General features: G+C 39.8%; 1 protein-coding gene across 2 annotated transcripts in view; it reads left to right on the forward strand.

The window, feature by feature from the left end:
- Positions 1-18,889: 18,889 nt before the first annotated feature.
- The window catches only part of LOC134841274 (nesprin-1-like), a 118,945-nt gene continuing 116,721 nt past the window's right edge, over positions 18,890-21,113 (forward strand). The window contains exons 1-3 of one of the 2 annotated variants that reach the window (XM_063857155.1): positions 18,890-19,755; positions 20,100-20,256; positions 20,427-20,627. In XM_063857155.1, coding sequence (XP_063713225.1) covers positions 19,451-19,755; positions 20,100-20,256; positions 20,427-20,627 — 663 coding nt within the window. In that variant the 5' untranslated portion in view covers positions 18,890-19,450. The remainder of the gene's footprint in view (positions 19,756-20,099; positions 20,257-20,426; positions 20,628-21,113) is intronic. The other variant, XM_063857154.1, reaches the window with a different exon arrangement.

Consider the following 21,113-nt stretch of genomic DNA (forward strand, 5'->3'; position numbering starts at 1 on the left):
CCGTAGACCTCCAGGTAGCGTCCATGAAGTTTCTTCATGCGCGGGCCACCCGTTGTTAGTAGTGCTCGCACAGCCCTCGACTCAGTGCGTGGCTCCACCTGCCTCAGATAATCTGCATATGTGTCCAAATGCATCAAAGTGAACTTGGATGGTTCACTCAGATTTCTGATTACCTGATGTCCAGCCACTGAGATTCTTGACTGTATCTTGCTTCCTTGTGGCACCATGCCGAACCTCTGACCGGAGATCACATTAAGTTTCATTCTCAAACTGCTTGGTGATTTAGTCTCCTCAACCTCCGTAGCTTCGAATGTATTCAGTTGCTCCTGTAGTTTCTCATTCTCCAGTTCGAGTTTCACTTTTTGTTCGATCTCTTTTGACACCAGTTCCTGCTGCACTCTATTTAGAGCATACCTCGCGGCTGCCCTATAATCAATCTTGAAGTCATCGGCCGCAGTTACTGGTTCCGGTTCACGTGTCTCTTCTGTTACCGCTTGCATTTTCTTTGCCGCCAGCTCTTGAGGTTTATCTTTTCTGCGTGCCTCCGCTTCACTCAACAGGCGAGCCTTGCTGGCTTTCACTCCTGACAAAGCTTCTTCATGCCTTGGATGGTTGATGTCTGCCACTGCATCCCAGAATTGCGAACAATCTGATTTAAAATGACCTTCCAAGTTGCAAAAGAAACACCTTGGGCCGAATTTTGCAATTACTCTTCTCATGAAATCCTCATGGTCCAGTTCTGACGCCTCTTCGTCCTCGAGACTAAAGCCTATTGCTTTCATGCCTTGTTTGTAAGTTGGGCATGCTGACACATGATGGTCCGTTGAACTGCAATTGGCACAAGAGCGTCTCTTGTCCATATTATCCCTCGGTTTGTACCAGTTGTTCCCTTGGTTTGCTGGCCCATTGTTAAAATTGCCATAATTGTTCTTATAATAACCAGATCTCGAAGGAGGTTTCAACAAAAGATAATCTTTTGACTTGAGCCTCAACTCCTCTGGTGTTGGCGCATTGGTTGATAGTGGTGTGTAATGCGTTGCTAGCATTGTTCGAAGTTCATCATTCTTCACACCATCGATGAATTTTGAGGCTACTGCCAGGTTCATCCTTCGGTTTGACTCATCCGGTTGGCTGCGTCTTCTCAGCATTTCCAAGTCGTCTAGAATCTTGTCTATTGTTTCATCTTCCCGTTGTCTCCGTTTCTCGAAGCGCATCATTGCTTGGTGCCCCTGCACCCCTGATCCAAAACGGTTTAACACGATTTCGAAGAGTTTCTCGGCCGTGTCACGCTGATATTGCTTCTTGGCCATGACACAGTTCAGGGCTGTCCCTTCCAAGTTGCTGGTGAGCGCACTGCATTCCTGTCTCTCCGACAAGTCCTTTTCATCGAAATGCAGCTTCATTACATCTATCCAGGTATCAATACAGCCATCAGATTCATCTTTATAGCACCTTGGTTTCTTAAAGACTCTTCTGGACTTCTCACTGCGTTCATTGGTTCTGGATAACTTTGTAAGGAATGTCTCCAAAGACCTCCTGTTTAGGGGTTCAAAGGCTGTGGCCATTGCCGTAGCATCCCTTGAGTGTCCCGCCTGAGTGTCCTCGCACCTTGTCGAAGGCTCTGTATTCGTTGCATCCCTGCAATCCGAATCGCCGTGAGTGTTTCTCCCTTGGCCCACATGACTCCTCCCCGGGCTCGCATGTCCTCTGTTACCGGAATCACTTCTCCCAGTCGCATGTATGCCTTGCGTTGGTCGTTCATTAGAGGTCTGTCTGTTCCCCGTTGAACTTGCTCTACTATTCGGGCCCCATGTTCTATTATCCCTTGTGGCATAGCCTGATGAACTGCCCCTGCCTCTAGTGGATCCATATGTCCTCCTCTTTTGATGGTCGTTGAAGTTCACCTTCGGCTCCCTGCTGGGACCTCCCGAGTTCGGTTCCCCTTCTTTTGGTCCACTCTTGCTGCTTAGTAGCCCGTCCAACCTATCCATGATAGCCTGAGTTCGCCTCTCCATCATCGCGTCTATCTTTGTGTCAAGCGTCCCAAGAGACTGCTCTTGCTGAATTCTTAACTTCTCCATGTCGTCTCTTAAGCGTAACTCTCTCTGTTCCGCTTCTCTTGTCATTCGCGACAAGTTCTTCGCTATATGCTCGTCTGTTCTTTCTTTCAAGCGTTTTTCGCTCCTACCAGCTTCTTGTCTATTGCGGTTTATTTCTTCCCGCAGACTTTCTCTTTCAATGTGAACTGCTCTTTCTAGTTCACTCATTCTTATGGACATCTGTTCATTTTGTTCTCCTAAACTGTCCACTATGTTGTTCAAGGCTTCTTCTAGTGCTGCCCCGTTATCCACGAGTGGCGTCACTAGTGGCGGTGTAACCCTGTCGGTCCCAGGTAGCTTTGTGCTGGTCGAGATTCGGGCCTTGACTCTCCGCCTCGACGTCTTTTCATTAACCACATCGGGATTCACCAATGCGTTGCCTAGCCCTCTGTTTCTACTCTCCCCAGTTTGCGGCTCTGAATTTGTCATAATCGCGAAGCCTCTCGACTGGTCCGGTGTGTTTACCTCTTTGCTTATCGTTCTCACCACACCAAATTTGTCCATGGTTCCAGTCTCTCTTTCGACGTATGCCTCGTTCTCCTGGGTCGAACTATTGAGGCTGACTTGAGACCCAAAGTCCACTTGCTCTTCTTCGTCGTCGTCCTCCTCCTCCTGGGATTCAGCTTCATTTCCTGTGCCCCCTCCCATGGTGAATGGAAAGATGTTTCCTAAGGTGTTCCTCATTCCTTCTGAGAACGATGATGACGTTGTTTGTTTCTCAGTCCCGCCTTCCATCATAGTGTTGTCTGTTGGAGATCTTCTAGTTGCCGCTATTTCAGTTGAGATGTCGGACAGTTCCGACATCTCCTCTCGATCTAATGTCCCGGTGGAAGTGGCAAAATCATGGCCTTCTTCTACCGGAGTAGATTCACTCGCCAGCCTTCTGCCTCTCCCTTCCAGTCCATGTACTTCCTGGTTGTCGTTCATGGCATGGTCCGTATTGACATCCACTTCTAACAGTTCTCTTCGCTCTTCTGAGGTCTTCTGACTCCTTGTTTCAACCGTTCTGCCTGAAACTGTCTCCCCTTTGTCGGTCCGGGCTCGTTTGATCCAATCCACGAAGGGATCGGTCATTGTTTTTCTTTGCTTTTTAGGTATGAATTTCCTGGAGCTATTACCTCGTTTAGGTATCCTTGACTTGTCTAGACGGCCTACACTCTTCTAGTTCAATGCAAAACACCCGATCTAAAACGCTTTAGTTGAAAACATTTTCGGAAAACTATGCTACCTGTACCCCTCCGGATTGATGAATCCACCAAATCAAACACGTTAAATTCGATTTCTCTGCAACCAGTAAGGTTTTTGGGAAGCGGGTTTTAAAACTTGTAGATTCACTAGTGGACGTTGTCTGAACAACTATTTTCACTGTTCTAACTCAAAAATTTCAAAAAATTTTCTGAATTTATTGTGTTTCGTTTTCTCAAAAATCACGAAAATTCGGTTTTTGGTTCCAAATTAGTTCCAACCACTTCCGAACTGAACTTAACCGGTTCTATCTCACCACACCAAATTTGTCCATGGTTCCAGTCTCTCTTTCGACGTATGACTCGTTCTCCTGGGTCGAACTATTGAGGCTGACTTGAGACCCAAAGTCCACTTGCTCTTCTTCGTCGTCGTCCTCCTCCTCCTGGGATTCAGCTTCATTTCCTGTGCCCCCTCCCATGGTGAATGGAAAGATGTTTCCTAAGGTGTTCCTCATTCCTTCTGAGAACGATGATGACGTTGTTTGTTTCTCAGTCCCGCCTTCCATCATAGTGTTGTCTGTTGGAGATCTTCTAGTTGCCGCTATTTCAGTTGAGATGTCGGACAGTTCCGACATCTCCTCTCGATCTAATGTCCCGGTGGAAGTGGCAAAATCATGGCCTTCTTCTACCGGAGTAGATTCACTCGCCAGCCTTCTGCCTCTCCCTTCCAGTCCATGTACTTCCTGGTTGTCGTTCATGGCATGGTCCGTATTGACCTCCACTTCTAACAGTTCTTTTCGCTCTTCTGAGGTCTTCTGACTCCTTGTTTCAACCGTTCTGCCTGAAACCGTCTCCCCTTTGTCGGTCCGGGCTCGTTTGATCCAATCCACGAAGGGATCGGTCATTGTTTTTCTTTGCTTTTTAGGTATGAATTTCCTGGAGCTATTACCTCGTTTAGGTATCCTTGACTTGTCTAGACTCATTCTCAATTTGTCACTTCTTAATGCCTATGCTTTTAATTCGATTGCTAGTGACCTTCTAGTTTGACTAACAATAATAATGACACAACACAATAAATTTCACAGGATTCTGTAAAATAGTGACCACGAATCCCTGTATGTTATCAGAGTACAGTTTGTATATAATTTATTCACACTAACCGATCATCGATCGTAAGATTTGAGAACTAGCGCAATATGATGCTATCAGTCAATTTAAAAGATAGTGTACTCACTACCCAATCAAGCACAGTTTATGTTGATTTAAAATCAAAAACAAAAAATATATATATATAATGACAGAATATGAATACCTCTACATAAAAAAAACGTATGTGTATTGTACTTTTAGTCGGTTGCAGTACAGTAGTCGAACTTGTATTTTTTTTTTTAAGAAAAAGCTTTCCCTGCTTGGTGCTGCACCAAACAGACAAAACTTTGAAGGCAGTAATTTTCTCAATTGGGCGTCTATTGCACCCACCGAGTAATGTGTTACCTATCTGTCTTTGGACTACCCGAGCTAGACCTACTACAATCCTCAGGGCAGCCACTTTTCACAAAAACGTATTGGGTTTCAATCCACACCAATGAATTACGCTCTTTTTAGTTTAGACTTAGTGTCGCGAATATCCGAGTTCGGACCTGTTTTGTTTTGGTCTGGTTTCCATTGAAAGGCAAGTTACCAGTGCAGTCACTGATTCCTAACCTGTCTACTAATAACATAATACCTCTCACTTTAATCTTTCTTCCGTTTATCTAAGTCCTTTAATAAAATAATACCCCTCCGGATTGGAAAAAATAGGACCCTTCCGGACTAACAAAATTTAGACCCCTCCGGATTGGGACCCCTCTGAGTTAGTAGATATAAGATCCCTCCGGATTGGGACCCCTCCGAATTAGCAAATATAAGACCCCTCCGGATTGGGACCCCTCCGAATTAGCAAATATAAGACCCCTCCGGATTGGGAGCCCTCTGGTTTGTAACAGTAGCTTTTCGGAGATTTCCTTATTTCAACCTATACCCCTCCGGATACGTTCTCCGATGCAATTTTGCTTTTTCAATTAACTAAGAAGGGTATGTACTGCTTTCCTAGACCCTTCCGGATTGGAGTAAGGCCTCTTATTTGACAATTGACGCTAACGGTGAAGGGTCTTATCGCTCGCCTAACTTCGGCTCGATTAAGGTTTTCCTGTGCCTTTAGCCTTCCCTTTTCGTCTAGAAGAGCCTAAAGTGACTTTATTCAACCGCTATTACCTTTTGGTAGGGGTGTAAGGGCTTTTCTAAAAGAAATTTATAAAACGTGAAGGGTCTACCCTCCCAAATTGGTGAATTTGCTAAAAACAATCTCAAAAAATTGTCACGCTTACTTTTTCGAAAAACTTTTGTCCTTATCAGTAAGCTCAGCTAATTTCTGATCTATTGGTACCAAGATCAACTCGATATACCCAGTAGTTCCGAAGTTATCAACCAAAACGTCTTTTCTCTAAAGTCAAAAAATTTGTCTCTAGTAGGTTCCGCCTAACTTTTTCCGCAATTCTGTTCTTTTCGACCTGAAAATTATTGATCCGAGCTCAGACGGCCTACACTCTTCTAGTTCAATGCAAAACACCCGATCTAAAACGCTTTAGTTGAAAACATGTTCGGAAAACTATGCTACCTGTACCCCTCCGGATTGATGAATCCACCAAATCAAACACGTTAAATTCGATTTCTCTGCAACCAGTAAGGCTTTTGGGAAGCGGGTTTTAAAACTTGTAGATTCACTAGTGGACGTTGTCTGAACAACTATTTTTACTGTTCTAACTCAAAAATTTCAAAAAATTTTCTGAATTTATTGTGTTTCGTTTTCTCAAAAATCACGAAAATTCGGTTTTTGGTTCCAAATTAGTTCCAACCACTTCCGAACTGAACTTAACCGGTTCTATCTATTATGGTAGTGCAGTTACGATTAAACACACTACTTCAGCGCTTTTTTTCGAATCAAAAAATATCGATATCTCAAAAATCGCGACTTTTGGGGGGATCAAAATGTCACTATTTTGACCCTAAAAACCGGTCTGCTTTCTGTGTTTTTCACTGAAAAAACGATATAGGAGTATTAATTAGGTTATATAAGTAATAATATTAGTAATACTATACCCCTCCGGGTTTGTTCAATATCCGAATTAAGGTGCTTAACTCGGATATTCGCAGTTCGGTGAAGGGTCACAACAGTGCAGCACTGTCGATCCCCCCACAGATTACTATCTTACTTTTTGTACCAAAAGGGATACAAAACTTGTTAACGATACCCAACAGTCGAATGTTGTTGTCGTTGAGCCCCTTCTTGATGCTCTTTGTACTGCTTGCCGGATCAGTCTTCTCCCAAGACCCTTCCGAATTGAGCGCAAATCAGCTGACCCTTCCGGATTGAGCGCAATTTATCATTAACGTGCTTAAATGCTCAAATAACCCTACAGTACAAGCCTCACAAACGGGCTACAAAATTGATCGTAACAATCCTGACTGATATAAATGCCTGTATCAACAATATATCTATCAACAACAAACGGGAGGGTCGGATCACATCTTGTCTGGGGGATGATTTCTACTGATTTTTTACTTTTTTTTTTTTTACTGTTTTTGGTTTTTTCGGTTAATTTTTATGTTTTTTGTTTTTCTTGGGTACTATACTACTTTTTGTTTGGTTTTATATATATCTTTAAGTGTTTTTGGTCACAAACTTTTCAGGGAACGAGTGAATGGCCGATCCCCCCACCCTTCCTGATTCGTGAATTTTCGGTCTTAACTAGGTTAAAAATCTATTCACGGTAATGCGGAAGGCTTCCGCATTCCGAACTACTCTTCCGCCCCGGCGGTTTAGGCCTATTAAGGGCGTTAATGTGAGCATCCGATCAGCGCGGAGTGCTCGTTAACGGTTCTGCCGGTCATGATGTTAAAAAAGAATAACACCCAGGAGCGCCATAAAAACATCTATGTAACATTCGCCCGGAAGATACATATCGATGGAAAATAAAACTAAGTCCTAAGACGACTGGCTAACGACTAAACAGAGCTTTACATGCTTTTTACCGTCTCTACCAAGCCAGTGCTTTCGGTGGTCTTTCTAACATCGGGTCGACAAAAAAACGTTACTGCTTTCGGCTTCGGTCAAAACACTCAAATTAACCTAATTACATGCAGAAATAGTGAGCTCATGGCTGGGTCTCAGTATTCCCAGACCACGAGGTCACTCCTAAAAACAGGGCTACTACTACTTATTGAATTATTATTGTTTTTGTTCAGTAGATTAAAATCATCATCTCCATCGAAGATGGATCAACCCTTTCCCCCAACTCCTAGCTTCTCATCTTAGTAGAATGAATTCAGTTGTTAATTGAATTCAAATCAGGACATGACAGGAAAGCTAAAAATTTATATAAAACACTAATAGTTCCAGTCCCGAGACCCCTCCGGATTCTTGAATCCGGGGAAATAAGGCTCTTATTCTCCTTCCGGAAGGCTGGTTTTCCACCCTTCACCGTTGTTCGCAACGGCCTTGCAACTATTGTAGCGACACAATAGTTGCAACTCGGAGCGGTCTCTGCTACTTCTGCAAATCGTCGTTGTTTTTCAAGCACAATTCTCGTTGTTCACGCTATCGCAACTAATGTTGTTGTGTTTTCTTCGACTTTCTGCCAAAATGGCCGTTTCTGACGTTTCTCAGAAATATGACGTCATACTTCGAATTTTGAAAAATTTTCAAAATACCAGAATATCTTGACCTTCACCGTTTGATTAATAGTCCCAATAACGTCGTTAATTGCTTAAAACCATCAATTCGGAATGTTCGCTGCTAAATTTCCAAATCTGCTGAATCTGCATTTTGATCCATTCTGGTCGAATGTCACAGTTCTAGGGTTTAGTTTCATCACAACACGCACAAAGAAATGACTGTAAACTGAAACAAACATGTTTTTGTGTAGTTTTGCTAGGAATGTTGTCGGAATTTTCTTGTTTTTGCACGGCAACCGGCTATTCTTGTAAATGTTTCAACGTAATTCATTGTTTCGTAATTTTTTTTATAAATTTCGATTGTTCATTTCCCATAACTTATGTGACATTCGACCAGAATTTATCAAAATGCAAGCCGGAACTCGAGTTTTTTTTATGCATCTGACGAGAAGATTGGCGTTTTTAGAGTATTAACGGTGTTAATACTGTATTTTAACAAACGAGAAAGGCTAGGGGTGAGACAGGGGTGAGAAGACAGGGATGAGAAGAGTGTGATTTGTTTTGCTTTGTGCCTTGTGAGATTCATTACTCGTGGCCTGCAAAACAATGACCACAGTACTTTTGCCTGCTGTTTGGCTCAGAAAAATTTTAAAAAGAAAACTAACTTGGAAAATTGTGTTAGACTAATTAAAATTCTTTAAAAAAGTTCAAGTATCTGTACATAGACTGAAGTTTCTGAGAAAATGTCTGAAAAACGATCTAATACCGGACTTTTTGAAGTTTAGGGTCCCCGAGAACGGGGTTTTTTCGGACCAAGCTGTGCATAATTTCCAATTGAAACTACTAAGGACTGAAACTTCTAGGGCAAATGAGGATAGGAAAAGGTACGAGGAGATGCTAAGGAAAGCAAGATCACTGGTGCAAAAAGAAATTGACAAACAGTGGTGGGCATCCATTTTCCGATTCGTGAGGCGTCAAGTTGAGGCAAGCTTAAAGACAACATCAGAAAACCATAGAAAAAAGTTAGAAAAACTGTCCGAGAGACAAGATAAACCTCTTGGGGGGAGAAATGAGCGATCAGTTAAGGTACTTGATAATATTGAACTGCCTGAATGGGTATATGAAGTGCTATCAATGGGCCCCAAGCATCCAATTAGAGACAAATTTAACGAAACACACTTTTTGGCGGATATAGACATTTTTCTCTCAAAATTGAAAAATCAAAAAACATATGGTGAAACGTTATGTGAAATAGAAGCCGCGGCAAAGGCATATGCAAAAACTGTACGGCAAACCCCAAGAGACAAAGCCGTAGAAAAAACGAGGAAATATCTCAAAGATAATGGTTTGCTGGCTGTGCCTTTTGATAAGGGGGTTGGTTTTTGCATAATGAGGAAACAAACATATGAATCAAAGCTGGAATCCTTGTTGCAATCTGCTCAGTTTGTGAAAAAAGATACAACCACTGATGAGGTGATACTGAAAATTGAGAAGAAACTTAACAAAAAATTACTAGCCATGAACAAAAGAGACGAGATAAGTGATCATTTATATTCTAAGATGAGATCAACAGGGGGGCAACCCGCCCGTTTGTACGGTTTAGCTAAGGTACACAAGGATGAGACACCCCTACGACCTGTACTATCACTTCCCGGCAGCTCGTATGAGAACCTTAACAAAATGCTTGCAAAGTTTTTTGACAACATCGATGGAGCAAATATAGAAACCAATACTAAAGAGGCTAGAGAAAAAATAGAAAACATTGCTCTAGATCCGGATGAAACCATAATATCTCTTGATGTGAAAAGTTTGTACACCAACGTTCCCCTGAAGGAGGCAATTGAAATTGCTTTACAGAAGCTGTACAGCCAGGAGTCTCCTCCTGAAATTCAAAGAGCAACCATGAAAAGGCTTTTGAATATGGCGGTCAGCAAAGTATATTTCGAGTGTAATGATTCATGGTATGTACAAGTTGATGGTTTAGCAATTGGCGCGTCCCTCGCTGTAATTCTGGCAAACTTATGGCTGAAAGAATACGAATTTGCTCTATGACAACAAATACCGGTGGGAACGGGGGTACAGCAAATTAATGACAGAAACGGCTTGTGCCCATGTTGCAGCAGGAAAGTCACATTTAGATCCAAGGGGGTTGAATGCGACAGTTGCCAAAACTGGTATCATTCCAAAATGCGGAAAAACATCCGATGACGTATACGCATCAATAACCGAGATAATCTGGTACTGTGAAAGCTGCTGCCGAGCTAAGAACAAGGAGAAGGAGACTCCCCAGGTGAAATTGTTCCTCAGGTATGTGGATGACATTGTTAGAACAGTCAGAGGGGAGCCGAGTTGTCCTCTTGATGCCGCCAATTCTCTTCAACCAGATTTGCAGTTCATTCTAGAGAAAACTAATTCGGAGGTGAATTTGCCGTTCCTGGATTTGAACATAAATGTATCGCAGGGTAGGCGTGTAACTTGCAGTTGGTATCAAAAACCAACAGATACAGGGACTATACTGAACTATAGAAGCTGCGCCTCAACTCAGTATAAGCGTAGTGTTATCCAAGGCACTGTACACAGGGTTTTTAGGAGTACATCTAGCTGGGAGCATTTTGATAAGGCTATGGAAACTAAAAGGGCGCAATGGCTGACAAATCAGTACCCTGAAAATTGGTCCGCAAAGGTGGCTTCAGACGCCTTGTGCAAGATCATCGAGGGTAAGGGCAAGCCCCTGGATAGTGACAGGGGTTTGTCAGTTCAATCACCAAAGGATGTGAAGCCCCCAATGCTGATGGTGCAATATAGAGGTAACCAGAGACAATATTTTGCTAACAGGTTACGAAAACTAACTAACGTTCAAGTGGTTTTCACCACAAGAAAACTGCAATCATGTTTACCATCACTGAAGTCAGCATTTTCTAATGACCTGAAGTCATGAGTGGTTTATAAACTGTCATGAAGTGGATGCACTTCCACGTATTTTGGACAAACTGTTCGACATTTGACCACTAGAATTGAGGAACATAAGAAAGCAGACTCACCGGTAGGCATCCAACTTCAGCAATGCCAACTTGAGGGAAATAGCGCAGATCTTAGTTGGGAAATTATAGATAGGTCAAACAACCAAACAAAATTGCTAACACTAGAGGCAATACATATCAGGAAAGAGAAACCGGGCTTGAACACGCGCGATGAGTTTAGGAGCAGGGAGTTAACACTGAAAATTTAGTCCCAAAATATTTTTGGTTTTTTATTCAAAACGTACATGTCTAAATCAAAATTATGACTCAGAAATTTCCAGACAAATTAATTTAAAAATGTTTAATTAATTTTAGAGGTTTAAAGTATTTTAATCTTAATAGTAATTTAGAGGTCAACTGTGATTGGCTTATTTTTTATCACGATGGTTTAGAACCAAATTGTAAGTGATTTATTGTAAATAACATTTGTAAATTGATGTTTTATCGTCATTTAGAGTAGTTTATTGTAAAAATCCTGACGATGCACATAGTTGCGAAAACGTTTGAAATTTACTTTTTAGCAAAAATTTCTTCAGAAAGATTAGTTTTGACTGACATGTGAATTTTTAAAATTTCGATTTAGACGTGAAAGACACGTAACCTTTTAATCTTTCGCACACACTAAAAAGGCAAAAACACAACAACAGAATTCTCAACGAGAACAACAACGCTATTCCTGGACGGAGAGAATACGAACGATACGAGCATTATCGCAAACGATGATAACCATTCCGATTTGTAACAATTGTGCCGCTACAATCGCTACAACGCAAAACCCGAGAACCAGAAAGGGTATTACGACGGCGAGTCTAGCCTTCTGGGAACAAATAGGACTGCTATTTCCCCGGGTTCGAGAATCCGGAGGGGTCTCGGGACTAGAACTCAAACTGTATTTTACGAAGTTTCAGCTTCCTGGTCATGTCCTGAATTGAATTACTAACATCTAGATTCGTGTTCAGATAATGAGAAGCTAGGAGTTGAGGGAAAGGGTTGATCATCTTCGATGGAGATGATGATTTTACTACTGAATAATAAGAATAGTAATATAAGAAATATGTTGTAGCCCCGTTTTTAGGAGTGACCTTGTGGTCTGGGGATACTGAGACCCAGCCATGAGCTCACTAGTTCGATCGAAGCCGGAAACGTTTTTGTCGACCCGATGTTAGAAAGACCACCAAAAGAACTGGCTTTGGTAGACACGGTTAAAATCATGTAGAGCTTTGCTTAGACGCTAACCAGTCGTTTTAGAACCTAGCTTTATTTTCCTTCGATATGTACTTCCGGGTGAATGTTACATTGCTTCAGAGTTTTCCCCATAATTTTGAAATAAATATTATTTTATTTAACTATTTTAGTAGTGTGTTTTTTAGTTAGTTCAGGGTATTTTTTTGTTTGTTTTCAATATTCGACCAATTGTAGATCTGATTTATTGTGAATAAATAAAATAATATAAAAAAATTTTTTGTTTGAAAAGAAAAATTTCAAATCTATATCATATTTTTAGATGAAATTTTTTTTGGTTTCATGGCTTAATTGGATATGAGGTTTTGCATAGTTTTTTCAAAGATTTTTCTTCATCTGTTAAAAAAGAAATTGAACTTCTGAAACATAGCTTTCCTGAGCTGAAAGTTAAAACTGCTTCATGAGTGATTGTTTTGAAGGTCAAAACTTTGGTTGAAGAAACTTTTGTTTATCTGTCAATTGTAAGTCAACTGCATAATGTTGTTACTCTAGCGAGTTTGCTAGTACGAAGCTTCTTTTTTCCAACCGAATTCGCTTATAAACCACGATAAATCTTGATTTGCTATAATCATGATCGGAATTTTATTAGAAATTTCATAGCATCTCATTGCCGATTTTTTATTACTCAACCTTACCATAAGCAAGGGTATTGCAATCGGGTACTAGACTTTTCCCCCATAAATTATTTTGTTCAGAGAATGCTTAAAATTATATGCTCTATTTAGGTTCAGTTTATAATCAATTCAAATTTTGTTTCATCGCATGCACACTTGGTCAAGACAAAACGAATGCGCCTGGTACTGCAAAGGTTCAGGGTTCGAATCTGACAGGACCTGTTTTTTCAAAGGGGAGTACTCCGTTTGAAAAAATCATCGTCGGCGTACTATTGTCTGCTTATGTTTTGCCGGATTAGTTGCCGTTTTATAGATTTTAAAAAATCTTTCAGTTACAGTTGATTTTAGTATTCTGATTTACTTCTGCTGTTTGTAATTTTACTGTCTTTGTTTTCGTATATATATATATTTTTTTTGGCCTACATATTTTTTCTGCCCAAATGATTTCGGCCTGTTTTTAATAAAGTATCTGTACATAGACTGAAGTTTCTGAGAAAATGTCTGAAAAACGATCTAATACCGGACTTTTTGAAGTTTAGGGTCCCCGAGAACGGGGTTTTTTCGGACCAAGCTGTGCATAATTTCCAATTGAAACTACTAAGGACTGAAACTTCTAGGGCAAATGAGGATAGGAAAAGGTACGAGGAGATGCTAAGGAAAGCAAGATCACTGGTGCAAAAAGAAATTGACAAACAGTGGTGGGCATCCATTTTCCGATTCGTGAGGCGTCAAGTTGAGGCAAGCTTAAAGACAACATCAGAAAACCATAGAAAAAAGTTAGAAAAACTGTCCGAGAGACAAGATAAACCTCTTGGGGGGAGAAATGAGCGATCAGTTAAGGTACTTGATAATATTGAACTGCCTGAATGGGTATATGAAGTGCTATCAATGGGCCCCAAGCATCCAATTAGAGACAAATTTAACGAAACACACTTTTTGGCGGATATAGACATTTTTCTCTCAAAATTGAAAAATCAAAAAACATATGGTGAAACGTTATGTGAAATAGAAGCCGCGGCAAAGGCATATGCAAAAACTGTACGGCAAACCCCAAGAGACAAAGCCGTAGAAAAAACGAGGAAATATCTCAAAGATAATGGTTTGCTGGCTGTGCCTTTTGATAAGGGGGTTGGTTTTTGCATAATGAGGAAACAAACATATGAATCAAAGCTGGAATCCTTGTTGCAATCTGCTCAGTTTGTGAAAAAAGATACAACCACTGATGAGGTGATACTGAAAATTGAGAAGAAACTTAACAAAAAATTACTAGCCATGAACAAAAGAGACGAGATAAGTGATCATTTATATTCTAAGATGAGATCAACAGGGGGGCAACCCGCCCGTTTGTACGGTTTAGCTAAGGTACACAAGGATGAGACACCCCTACGACCTGTACTATCACTTCCCGGCAGCTCGTATGAGAACCTTAACAAAATGCTTGCAAAGTTTTTTGACAACATCGATGGAGCAAATATAGAAACCAATACTAAAGAGGCTAGAGAAAAAATAGAAAACATTGCTCTAGATCCGGATGAAACCATAATATCTCTTGATGTGAAAAGTTTGTACACCAACGTTCCCCTGAAGGAGGCAATTGAAATTGCTTTACAGAAGCTGTACAGCCAGGAGTCTCCTCCTGAAATTCAAAGAGCAACCATGAAAAGGCTTTTGAATATGGCGGTCAGCAAAGTATATTTCGAGTGTAATGATTCATGGTATGTACAAGTTGATGGTTTAGCAATTGGCGCGTCCCTCGCTGTAATTCTGGCAAACTTATGGCTGAAAGAATACGAATTTGCTCTATGACAACAAATACCGGTGGGAACGGGGGTACAGCAAATTAATGACAGAAACGGCTTGTGCCCATGTTGCAGCAGGAAAGTCACATTTAGATCCAAGGGGGTTGAATGCGACAGTTGCCAAAACTGGTATCATTCCAAAATGCGGAAAAACATCCGATGACGTATACGCATCAATAACCGAGATAATCTGGTACTGTGAAAGCTGCTGCCGAGCTAAGAACAAGGAGAAGGAGACTCCCCAGGTGAAATTGTTCCTCAGGTATGTGGATGACATTGTTAGAACAGTCAGAGGGGAGCCGAGTTGTCCTCTTGATGCCGCCAATTCTCTTCAACCAGATTTGCAGTTCATTCTAGAGAAAACTAATTCGGAGGTGAATTTGCCGTTCCTGGATTTGAACATAAATGTATCGCAGGGTAGGCGTGTAACTTGCAGTTGGTATCAAAAACCAACAGATACAGGGACTATACTGAACTATAGAAGCTGCGCCTCAACTCAGTATAAGCGTAGTGTTATCCAAGGCACTGTACACAGGGTTTTTAGGAGTACATCTAGCTGGGAGCATTTTGATAAGGCTATGGAAACTAAAAGGGCGCAATGGCTGACAAATCAGTACCCTGAAAATTGGTCCGCAAAGGTGGCTTCAGACGCCTTGTGCAAGATCATCGAGGGTAAGGGCAAGCCCCTGGATAGTGACAGGGGTTTGTCAGTTCAATCAACAAAGGATGTGAAGCCCCCAATGCTGATGGTGCAATATAGAGGTAACCAGAGACAATATTTTGCTAACAGGTTACGAAAACTAACTAACGTTCAAGTGGTTTTCACCACAAGAAAACTGCAATCATGTTTACCATCACTGAAGTCAGCATTTTCTAATGACCTGAAGTCATGAGTGGTTTATAAACTGTCATGAAGTGGATGCACTTCCACGTATTTTGGACAAACTGTTCGACATTTGACCACTAGAATTGAGGAACATAAGAAAGCAGACTCACCGGTAGGCATCCAACTTCAGCAATGCCAACTTGAGTGAAATAGCGCAGATCTTAGTTGGGAAATTATAGATAGGTCAAACAACCAAACAAAATTGCTAACACTAGAGGCAATACATATCAGGAAAGAGAAACCGGGCTTGAACACGCGCGATGAGTTTAGGAGCAGGGAGTTAACACTGAAAATTTAGTCCCAAAATATTTTTGGTTTTTTATTCAAAACGTACATGTCTAAATCAAAATTATGACTCAGAAATTTCCAGACAAATTAATTTAAAAATGTTTAATTAATTTTAGAGGTTTAAAGTATTTTAATCTTAATAGTAATTTAGAGGTCAACTGTGATTGGCTTATTTTTTATCACGATGGTTTAGAACCAAATTGTAAGTGATTTATTGTAAATAACATTTGTAAATTGATGTTTTATCGTCATTTAGAGTAGTTTATTGTAAAAATCCTGACGATGCACATAGTTGCGAAAACGTTTGAAATTTACTTTTTAGCAAAAATTTCTTCAGAAAGATTAGTTTTGACTGACATGTGAATTTTTAAAATTTCGATTTAGACGTGAAAGACACGTAACCTTTTAATCTTTCGCACACACTAAAAAGGCAAAAACACAACAACAGAATTCTCAACGAGAACAACAACGCTATTCCTGGACGGAGAGAATACGAACGATACGAGCATTATCGCAAACGATGATAACCATTCCGATTTGTAACAATTGTGCCGCTACAATCGCTACAACGCAAAACCCGAGAACCAGAAAGGGTATTACGACGGCGAGTCTAGCCTTCTGGGAACAAATAGGACTGCTATTTCCCCGGGTTCGAGAATCCGGAGGGGTCTCGGGACTAGAACTCAAACTGTATTTTACGAAGTTTCAGCTTCCTGGTCATGTCCTGAATTGAATTACTAACATCTAGATTCGTGTTCAGATAATGAGAAGCTAGGAGTTGAGGGAAAGGGTTGATCATCTTCGATGGAGATGATGATTTTACTACTGAATAATAAGAATAGTAATATAAGAAATATGTTGTAGCCCCGTTTTTAGGAGTGACCTTGTGGTCTGGGGATACTGAGACCCAGCCATGAGCTCACTAGTTCGATCGAAGCCGGAAACGTTTTTGTCGACCCGATGTTAGAAAGACCACCAAAAGAACTGGCTTTGGTAGACACGGTTAAAATCATGTAGAGCTTTGCTTAGACGCTAACCAGTCGTTTTAGAACCTAGCTTTATTTTCCTTCGATATGTACTTCCGGGTGAATGTTACATTGCTTCAGAGTTTTCCCCATAATTTTGAAATAAATATTATTTTATTTAACTATTTTAGTAGTGTGTTTTTTAGTTAGTTCAGGGTATTTTTTTGTTTGTTTTCAATATTCGACCAATTGTAGATCTGATTTATTGTGAATAAATAAAATAATATAAAAAAATTTTTTGTTTGAAAAGAAAAATTTCAAATCTATATCATATTTTTAGATGAAATTTTTTTTGGTTTCATGGCTTAATTGGATATGAGGTTTTGCATAGTTTTTTCAAAGATTTTTCTTCATCTGTTAAAAAAGAAATTGAACTTCTGAAACATAGCTTTCCTGAGCTGAAAGTTAAAACTGCTTCATGAGTGATTGTTTTGAAGGTCAAAACTTTGGTTGAAGAAACTTTTGTTTATCTGTCAATTGTAAGTCAACTGCATAATGTTGTTACTCTAGCGAGTTTGCTAGTACGAAGCTTCTTTTTTCCAACCGAATTCGCTTATAAACCACGATAAATCTTGATTTGCTATAATCATGATCGGAATTTTATTAGAAATTTCATAGCATCTCATTGCCGATTTTTTATTACTCAACCTTACCATAAGCAAGGGTATTGCAATCGGGTACTAGACTTTTCCCCCATAAATTATTTTGTTCAGAGAATGCTTAAAATTATATGCTCTATTTAGGTTCAGTTTATAATCAATTCAAATTTTGTTTCATCGCATGCACACTTGGTCAAGACAAAACGAATGCGCCTGGTACTGCAAAGGTTCAGGGTTCGAATCTGACAGGACCTGTTTTTTCAAAGGGGAGTACTCCGTTTGAAAAAATCATCGTCGGCGTACTATTGTCTGCTTATGTTTTGCCGGATTAGTTGCCGTTTTATAGATTTTAAAAAATCTTTCAGTTACAGTTGATTTTAGTATTCTGATTTACTTCTGCTGTTTGTAATTTTACTGTCTTTGTTTTCGTATATATATATATTTTTTTTGGCCTACATATTTTTTCTGCCCAAATGATTTCGGCCTGTTTTTAATTGCCTTAGTGAACTAATTTCGAGTTAATTCAACGGATGCATATTTTTTATGCTCTCCTCTGCATCGCACAGAATGTCTTAAAAGATATAATAGTTTAAGTTATTCATAACAACAAATTTTTTCGGCTTGATAGTTTTCGGCTTATATTATTTCGGCTTGTTGGTCTCATACTGCGTCTTTCGAAAGCAGAAAAAAGTGGGTGCTGGACATCAAGCCGACGGGACTTCAAGCCGAATTCTAAAATTAGGGACTTCAAGCCGAATAGTTCTTTATAAAGTCGTGAAATATGATTAATTTGAAAACTTTTTTGAAGAATTTCTGAATCTCATGATCTTTCTTTACTAGTTATCGGCGTTTTCATAAAATTTAAGCCTTCGAAGGATGTTTCGGATAGTTGGAAAGTAAAACATGGTTGAAGGCTTTTTTCATGTTTATAATTTATGCATTTCAAAAACCGGCTGATGTTATAAACGGATGCCAATCACAAATGGTGCATTGTCATGAAAAACGCTTATCATGGACTAAATTTTCCAAAAATTTTGAAAAGCAACGTTTTACAGATGATAAAATTGTGTTTTGAGGTGCCTGTAAAGTTTTAATTTCGGCTTCAAGTCCCTTCGGCTTGAAGTCCCGTCGGCTTGTTGTCCTAGACCCGAAAAAAGTGTCTGCGTTTTGAGGGCGAGGGGGCTTAATAACTTTTTTAGTCTTAATTTTTTTAAAAACTTTTTTATTGTTTATTTTTTACTTTTTTATTGGATTATTAGGTTTCGGCCTATATTATATCGGCTTAGTGGCCTCATTTACGTTTATTTGACGAGTGAATAAAGTAACTTTTTTTTCATTTTCATAAGTTGTTGTTTTATTCGGCTTCACGTTGTTCCATAACTACCACTAGTTTTTTCGTTTTTTTTTCTTCAATTTTCTTATTTTGTATCGCAAGTGGTGCGAAGCTCAGCTTCGCCTCTGAGTTCGAGGCTTATTTGTACTTTTTTGTATTTTATTTTGCTTCGCCTTTTGGTTAATAATACCTCTGTTAATAAAATGTTTTTTTTTTGTAACGTGGGAGAGATAGCTCAATATGTCATAACGCGGGACGTGCTCAATTAGTTTCAAGTGAGTTTTCCTGTCTGCGAGTAAAAACACCTAATACTACTCTGCTGTAATAGTTTAAATTGTTTGAGGCTTTATAATTTTCGACTGTCATATTCATAACTAAACAGTTTAAACGGTGGTCGATATTGCGATAAGTGGCGGACTCTTAAAATAATCAAAGCGCTTGCCAATCTTTAAAGAACGAACAAAAATATATTGGTGCATGAAAATAAACGGTAAAAAACTGGCTCTCATCTTTGATTAAATTTGATATTGCTTGAACATTTTGTTGATACTGCTGCTAAATTTAATATACGTAAAATCAAATGTAATATGCAGTGCCGCACAGTTTTTATCTTACACTTAATATGAGAACAGATTTCTATCGGTGAAAATGAATCGGCAGAAAGCGAGTTCTCCCAATCGACGTAACCTGTCTTATTTATCTCCTCAGATTGGGTTTGATTCCAAAATATCGCCTATTTGTGATGGAAAAGTGGAGAATAATGTGGAGGTTGAGAAAATATCGAAGAATTTGGCTGAGTTGGAGCAACTGCGAGGTGATTTGTCCGTCTCCTCCATTGGCGCAATGGGAGGAAGAGGACGTCCGACAACGATTAAAAAGAAAGATTCTATTTTGAATATCGAGAAACCGCACCTTCCCACTTTGAACAATGGGAATGGAACAATAACTCCAAGGTATGACAGATTTTTGATCTTAAGTGTTGGTATGAACATTTGGAACCTTCCAAAGCAGTGCTTCTAAACCAATGAGAGTTTAAATTAGCTAAACTTAACTCTCTAGTTACTTCAGTTACTATCTAGCTAGAAATCACTCCTAATAGTCTCCAAAAACTATGGAACGAATCCACAGATGCTACCTACCTACACAGGGCTAACCAAAATCGAATGCATTTGTAAAATAAGATTTGGACGACAAACTAGTTAAATTGGGTTCAGTAATATTAAATGGCAGAATAATGTTTCTTTTTTTGAAAATTCACTCTTAGTTACTTCATAAAACTCGGTGACTCGATTTTCAGCGATGGTTCCCGCACTCCTCTCTCGGGCGAGTCGAGTGACAGTGAGGCTGCTGCGTACCTGGATTTCAAACTTGAGACGGAGGACGGACAGCCTGGCGAAAGCAGGAGGGAGAGACTGAACGAGCTGAACAAGTGCTGGAACAGCCTCCAGGCACAGGTGATTTAGTTGAACCTAGCTAGTCAGCAGAAATCATCAAACTTTTCAGAGACATTTCTGAACAAAAAATTAGTACTCTTACAAGGATTTGATTCAGGGTATGTGAAAAAAATGCGAATTGGTAATAATTTGTTTTTTTTTCTTTGTTTGCTCGATTTGTGTTTTCACAGATGGACGCACGGCAGATTGAACTGATGGAGGCGCTGCAACAACAGCTGGACTACCAACGGGTTTTGGGTGAAGTAGAGAGGGAATTGGCCGACAACACAGCCTCCATGGACACTCTTGACTCCCTTCCGCTGGAAGAACAAATTGACACTTTGGACTCCAACTATGAGAAGCTTCTAGCACTTCAGCCGAGGTTAATGGAGGTAGGTCGTCTGATTAAACTCAAAAGAGTTGTCGAAACTTAAATCGAATTGTAAGTATAAATAAAGCGAAAAAATTATGGATCGTTGTTAGAAAACACGAAGTCTATGTTTTGGCTGAATAAAAGTTAGAATGAAATCTATTTCGATTGACTATGATTTTTGATGTTGAGTCGTCTGTCTAAATGAGAACTAAGAACTTTTCACTATGCCTTCCTTGCAAAGATTTCAAGTAGAGCGAAGTCCTAGTAATTGAATTCCGGTGTCATGAGGCGACCTTCGGTGCCTCACTCTATTCTAGTTATTTATGTATATCTTATATAACTATGTCTTATTATCTATCCATTATAGTGCAGTAATTTGATTCAAGGACATATCTCACCAGTCTATTCGTCTGTCACTTTAGAATGTTGAAATGCCACTTGCGAAAGCCTAAGGTGTGAAATCTAGTCAAGAAAGTTTTGTCAACTCATATTCAATTTGGAAACT

The sequence above is a fragment of the Symsagittifera roscoffensis genome, chromosome 3 (assembly GCF_963678635.1).
Source record: "Symsagittifera roscoffensis chromosome 3, txSymRosc1.1, whole genome shotgun sequence".
Taxonomy (NCBI): domain Eukaryota; kingdom Metazoa; phylum Xenacoelomorpha; order Acoela; family Convolutidae; genus Symsagittifera; species Symsagittifera roscoffensis.